The sequence below is a fragment of the Opisthorchis viverrini genome (genome assembly GCF_000715545.1).
Source record: "Opisthorchis viverrini unplaced genomic scaffold scaffold4347, whole genome shotgun sequence".
Classification (NCBI taxonomy): Eukaryota; Metazoa; Platyhelminthes; class Trematoda; order Opisthorchiida; family Opisthorchiidae; genus Opisthorchis; species Opisthorchis viverrini.
The window spans coordinates 1-7,331 of record NW_008752638.1 but is presented as its reverse complement, the minus strand read 5'-3'; the positions used below and the strand labels follow the sequence as shown (position 1 = coordinate 7,331).

General features: G+C 46.1%; 1 protein-coding gene across 1 annotated transcript; it reads right to left on the bottom strand.

Annotated features, from left to right (window-relative positions):
• Nucleotides 1–1,006: 1,006 nt before the first annotated feature.
• Nucleotides 1,007–7,109, bottom strand: T265_15777 (hypothetical protein; the record flags this gene model as incomplete). Its single annotated transcript, XM_009179115.1, has 3 exons — nt 1,007–1,577; nt 2,635–3,194; nt 7,038–7,109. Coding segments are annotated over 3 exons (903 nt in total), but the record flags the coding sequence as incomplete, so codon positions are not given.
• Between the last annotated feature and the right edge of the window lie 222 nt (nt 7,110–7,331).

Below are 7,331 nucleotides of genomic sequence, written 5' to 3'. Positions count from 1 at the left end.
CAAAACACAAAGAAAGTATCTTTTCACAAAGGAAACTACTCACAGGGTTGCGGAAAACTTTTTGACAACCCACGACCGGTTTCGCTCTTCTTCGAGCTCATCAGGAAGGCGCAGTCCCCCAGTTTCCGTCAACCTTATGATCTACTTGAACCGAAATTGCACTGTTTTCGAGAAATACACTCATTTGCAAATCAATTCGGTTTTCACGAGAGACTCAACTGAATCTCTCGTCTACGATATTCTACAACTGAATGCGCTGCACACAGTCCGCCTCATGTTTCGGTTGGCTCGATATTCGAGATATCGCAGTACATTTTCTCTCGGAAAAACCAAATTGATTTGCAAATGAGTGTACTTCTCGAAAACAAAGAAAGTATGTTCGAAAGCGTACGAGATAAAGCCATAAACATGTTCTTGTGGTCCATATTTTTTCATTCGAGGGCGTTGTATCGAAATAAGCCAGCGCGGGTACGTGGATCGGCCTAGAATTAACTTGAAAACAGAACTATCTTCAAGTGTTATGTCGTGCCTCACCACTTATCCGATCGGCCAGCACTCGCATCACAACGCAGACAGACCCAGGTTCAAAGAGCACTTTCTGCAACCCTATAGGGCTCAAGACGCTGCGACGCTTCAACAAAGCTGCACAAGTTTCGAATACAATTGCGGGAGTGATCCATAATGCAACGATCAGCCCAACATAACGTCTTAAGGTGTCAACACCACTACAGTGCGGGAAATGCATTGAGTCAATCGATCGCTTTTGAAAAGTATTCAATTCCCCACCCGGGCGTGCGTGGGACCCCGGCAAGAAACGGTAATCCATTGCTTCGCTGATCACAACGAAATTCCCTGAAAGACAGGATAGATTCGTCTGTACGCAAGCCAACCAGGATAAGAGCTCATTCAGCTTTGCTCTACCAAGAGTCAACATGGGAGTTCTCCTTCAGCCAAAAAATTTCAGTATCCCGTGAACAAGTTATAAGGGTCTCGCTTTCATCTCAATGGGGTCGGTATTTACTGGTTCGAATGGAAATCAAGGGACACGATCAAGCCTCGAGGGTAAACATGATTGGAAAGAGTTGAAAGAAACAAGAGAAGTATTCGGGGTTGATGAAGACTGATTGATCATAAACACTGCAATTGTGTTGTGTGAGGATATGGAAAAGCTGAATGGTGGTGGGGGGGAGGGACTGGAGATAAAAACAACAAGGTCGTCAGGAACACAAGTTGGGAGAGAAGTAAATGCGGAGAAAAAGTGACCATCAAATCACAGCCACGGGAGTAGATGAATGGTCTTCGGCCTACTTTGAAGCCACTACTACGGAAGTGAGGCCCCGGGGAGGTTTCAGATGCATTTCTCGTTGTCTCTCCAAAAACGACATTTCTTCAGCTCCTGTGGTGGCGTCATCTGCTGCTGTTTTGGGGTGAGTTCCCGGCGGTCCTGGCTGTGTCTGTTGATCACGGATTCTTTGTTCAACCAACTCGCGTGTCTGACGAACTCCACGATTGTACCAGGCCGCAAGCAGGATTCGCTCCTCTGCATCGCGTCGAAGACGAGTCTGCTCGAGATGACGCTGACGTGAACAAAGAGGACACAAGTATGAGGAACGTGTTATCGAAGAACAAGCTCGCCGTTTCTAATTTTATATGTTTGTCGGAAGACGTATCGCAGCAGATTTTGTAGCTATTCCATATTGCGACCAATGAAGATGAAAGAAAAGTCAACCACAAGGTCTGTAATCTAGAAAACATTTGAGGTCATAAGAAGCCGCAATAACATATATGACTGTCTACACAGTACTTCGAGTTCAACTTTTGCACCACATAACAAAACGGGCTATCACAGATGGGATTCAGTCGATCCACAGACCGTCTCCATCTTAGAGGAGCTTTTGTGGGGTAAATTTCGGGGCGACGGAATTCCTTCTGTCCAGTCCATTGGTTCGTGGAATGCTTGGCACACACTCCGAGAAAGAAAGCTACCAACCAGTCCACGAACAAGAGGAATCAAGATAAAACAATCTCGAAGTTTCGCATGACAAATTGATACTTATCGCGCTGCCGACAATAGCTGTGGCATATCGTGCAGGCCTAGAATACACCTTCGTGGTAAACACTCTTCTCCGTTTAAAGAGTTCATCCCTTGTTTTCTCGTTTCCCCCTCGATCTGATTCAGGTTGATCAATACTGTATACACTTGGCCATGTCGGAAGTTGAACTCCGGACTTTTAACAAGCGAGTCGTCTGCGTTGGCTATGCTCCACCAGAGCATGCCGGATACACCAGGGTTATTACGCCTGAACAGGCAAACATGTGGTTCTCACTAGAAGCACAAGTAGTTTCTCATGACTGCTTAAACTATAGCACTCCGAAAAGCGAAAATATCTCGTCACAAACTCAACAAAGCTAGTCAAATCACACAAAAAACAGGACTAGAGTCTGACTACACACTACAAAAAGCTTGTGCTCTCTCATGAAGCACAAACAGTTAGGTAGACTTCAAAGTTGAGGTCAACGTTGTAGTGTACACAACATCTACTGGATCCATTGGAGACAATGATCAAGAGAATGGCACTTAAAAGAGAGAAGAGTTCGCTGGGTATCATATGTGAGAGCGGAATTGGTGCTCACTTCGAGGTTCTCAATAATGCGCTCCTTCTCGACAAGCAGCGCTCGCAATCGGGCCACATCATTAGATTCCTCATTAGGCACCCCAATATTCTCGTCCTGTTTCCGTATCTGACGCTGAAGCGAACGAATCAAACCGCGGGCTTTCCACAGATAGCCCCGGTACTGTTGTTCCATACTTTCATACGCACGGTCTTTCTCATTCAGCTGGTCTCGAAGCGAGGCTACCAAATGCCCATCAAAGTCTTCAGATTTCGTAGCTGACATGTGGACTGGCGAGGACGTGCCGTCGCTGGTTTCGTGTTCGTGATTATCCATCACGTTGCTTGAATTGTCAGGGAAATCGGAAGTTTGCATCACTCGACTACTACCATCGTTTTCATTGAGCGAGTGATGATCTTCATCAGCAACGGAAGTACTGGCAGCAATTTCCAAACTAGACAGTGAAGTACGCAGCCTCGTGAGTTCTTCCCGCAGAGTGAGCATTTGAGACTGCATGGCAGGGGTGTACATCATTCCGCTGGCATCTGGCTCCACGGTAGTGAGCTCCTCATTTAATCCACCTTAAGCACAAAAGTGAAAAAAATGAGAAAACACGAATACATGAAATACACGAAACGAGCAACACAATAAACTCCAGTCAAGCCATGGAAAGCGTACGAATGCGGGACAGAAAGAGAAATACTCTGAAAGAAAACAGCCCGATTCAGTTATTATCAATGTTGTGGAATGTGGTTGGTTGGGGTGGCTGTTTGGTTGGTCTGTTCGCCGAGCTTGGCAGTTGGATTGCAAACGTTTCATCACCACGTTTCACCGTCAGTGCAGGGTTGACGATGTCACCTCGATTGGTGACGAAATGTTTGCAATCCAACTGCCAAGCTCGGCGAACAGACCAACAACCAACCAGTCTGATTCACTGTCCACATTATCACAGATTCAGCATGACATCGAATGAGGATGTACGCACACATGCCTTTTTTCATGTTTAGAAGTGCTGTTGTGTCCAATATAAAGTATTGTTCGCCACCGTAGAATACCCTGATTTCATCCTGAGAGGTTGGACACTCAAACGGGAAGGCATCAACCAGGCATCTTTATCACGAGAAATGTGTAAGAAGGAACTCTAGCAAATGGGAAGAACCTTCGGAAAGGACTATTTTTTTAACCCCCTTCCCCAAATTACTTCTTTGCTTTGCATGAGAGGACGCTGAAACACAAAGAATCTGTACGATTGATCCAGATTTATTGATCACGTCGAACGTCACGCAAAAGCGAGACACTAACCTGTCAAATCTGTGACGAGTTGAGTTGTCATAAATAAACCTTAGGTATGCACGCTATATGGCCCTTTGAGAGGGGAGGGGGCGAGAAGGCTCAGTGGTAAGAGCGTGGATTTACTGACCGGAAGGTCCGTGGTTCGAAACCGACCTCTGCTTCTCGACTCGCCCTGTGTCTAGGCTTGGGCGACCTGGCAGTATCCCAGCAATCGTGCTTCCTTCGGGTGGCATGGTAGCTAGACACCGAAAGGGTGTTACAGCTGGACGATTAATTTTTACTTTTATGGAACATTCGATAGATGCATCGCGCTAAACATAATAAAGTCGAAGAGTGAGGTGAAAAGAATCTCTACTGGAACCCAAATTGTACGCGACTCGTGAAAAACACTCAGTCGTCCTGTAGATGAAGCTAATCTGTGCTGAAAAAACAAGGAGCACCGTACAATTGTTTCATTTTTGTGGGAATCATAAGCAGTCATGTGTATCTCATAAAAATGCATGGATTCTCGAATGAGTGGCCTCTCCGACAGTAGTTTGATCACTTAAGCGTTCGGTCAGAAGCCGCTAGATAACAGTGTGCCCCGGACAGTTGTGTTCAGACTACTAACCGTGGAGTTCGAAACTCCCGCGGTTCCGCGCACTGCTGATGATTTCTAATGAGCATGAAACAGCTGTACAGCGCTTCTCAGCTTTCCAGTATGGATTGACTTCACAGGACGAAAGCTCAGGTGGAAATTCCGAAACCTCGCTATCAGTAGTTAGCTTTTAACAGAAGACAAAACCAAACACCAACTGAATGTTTCGTTTATGGTAATCTAAAAGTGAGTGAGTCGAACAAAAACCGTCTCATCTTTTAGTTGGGACGATAAGCGAGATAATGCAGTATATTCTCTTGGAGAAACATGACTCGTTTCACTCTTCCTGGGACAAAACAGGTAGGCGCAGTCCACGAGTTTTCGAACATCGTCCGGGATGAAGCATGAGGTACGCTGTGCGCAGCAGGCTCAGTTGAAGAATATTATACAGGGGAGATTCAGTTGAGTCACCCGTTAAAACCAAATAGATGTGCAGATGAGTGCAGTATGTGTAAGATGAGACGAAGTGAGTAGTGTAAGGCGGAAATCCCTTCACCACGAAGTCGTTTATTAGCAAACGCTAACTAAGCAGTTCCAAACTATTGGACAGGAAAGTAAACTTCTCATATGCATAGAGTTTTTAAAAACCGAACATTCTCACGCGTCTTTTTGAGATTTAATGGATATTGATTGATTATCACGCAATTGTAAACAAACAATGCAAAGCGGTCCACAAGTTCCGTGTTGTATCTTGCGGTGGACGTCTATGGGTTACGCCTGCACTGAGCCTGCCAGACTACGAGATAGGGAGAAGACAGAGAACTGAGGACACGGCTGTATTGCCAGAACAAAACATACAGAGCGTCTGCGTAAATATATAGGATGTCTAATTGGCCAAATATGGTCGTTCACTTGTTCGTTCCGTACAGCCAATGGTGGCGTTCCGGTCGTGAACAGTCTCACACCCACTACGCTGGTCGTGTGTTGCTAAGCCGTTTGGTGAAGCATCAGTACCAACACTGATCTTGCTGTCTTTGATGATGATGATGATGATGATGAAGCCGTTTGGTGAGAACCTCCAACTCACCTACTTTCCGGACGTGTCGTACCGATGGTGACCTTGGGGATATGTCACTCTTTGCACATGTGCTTTTTCTTCTGTCTGGGTGCGCCCTGACATTCCCTAATAAACTTCACGTTCTATTAGACGCAGAGCTGAGGTTCGAGAAGACCACAGACTACTCGCATGCCTCGTCAGTAGTACCCACCGTCACGCACCTTTCCCCTTCATCATGGTCATAATTGTTTTCGTTGTTACAGATTCATTACGTTAGGCTTACGTGTGGTGATCATGCATAGGTGAGGGTACTGAATGCATAAAATACTCACAGTCAGCCTACAAAGCAGTGGATATCCTCCAACCTCTATCGATCGTAGGAGCAAACGCCAAATCCGGATGCAGCAACGAACCCAGCAGTTGCATCCAAAGGTGTTGTACGAAGTCCTTCACGTCGTGTCCAGCCTTGACGTCCCAGAGGGGCGAAAGACTACAACCACAACTAAGCCATTCAGGGGACAACATCAAACGCGGGATCCAAGAAACTGCTCGCAATCCCGGCTGAGACTGCACCCTCAAACCGCGCTCGAAGAAACCCCAGGAAGCTAAGTATGGACGAGTGAATTGAATCTCGCGTAATAGCTGAAGATCACGGACCAATTTTTGCCGTAGACACGATGTGACTAATCGATTCATATGGCCCAGTTTTTTGCCAGCTGGTCAGCCGATCTCTGTAATGGCATACAAACAGCTCTAGATCGTGACCTGATGATCCGTCATCAATTCCAAATTGTGCCATCTGCTAATTACTGAACACACACAAACAACTCACATGATGTGACTGTTGCTGACCCTAACTTGCGTGACGCTACACTAACTAGCGCTGTCACCTTGCAATGGTAATGTTTAAATCCCTACCGTCGATGTTGAGTAGAACGTATCTTTTGATAAAGTAACCCGCCAAGGGTTTCGTTTTGGGTGAGATTCGATCCCTTGAGGTTCAGATCGACACCAAACACTAACCCAGTTCACTTGTGCGTAGAACTCGATCAGCGTGGCACAAGTGTCGACATTCGTTAACAGTGTGAGAGATGCTCCAAGTGGTCGGAGCGCGAATTTAATGACCGGAAGGTTCGTGGTTCGAACTCGACCTCCAACCTCCCGACTTCCCTGTCCAGGTTTGGGTGACCTGGCAGCATCTCAGTCCTCGTGCTTCCTTGGCATGACAGCTGGGCACCGAAAGGGTGCTACAGCTGAACGATTTTTTCGAACAGTGTGACCGCCAGGTAATCTATCTTTAGGTTACAAAGGGCCTGATAATCCTGTTGTCTGAGGGAGTATCTGTGATTAGTGAAGTCTTTTCGAACCTCTGGAAGTGAAGATGTGTAGAAAAACCTTTCTCAAACAACAAACGATTCCCACAAAAATGGAACGATGCGAGAGATTTTCCAGTCATCAAGATATCCACGAAATATCTGAACATCAAAACCAACTCACTGGCAGGCGGAGCACATCGTTGCAGCTGTTCACAGCACGATCTCAATCGATTCAGTTCGGTCACCAAACGCTAAAGAAGAAAAGAAAGAGGAACGAAATGATCAAAACACTAGTTGAATGTAATGGCACGAAGCAGGGGATTTCCAAACAGACGATCCAACGAGAGCAACGCTAAAGTGAACTTGATGTGTAATGCAGCTGCATCAGTGCAAATAGTAGACGGGGAGTACCAAGTGGGAATTTACTCAACCGTTTACCTGACGTTCTGGTTGGCTGAAACAGAGCGCACCAAAC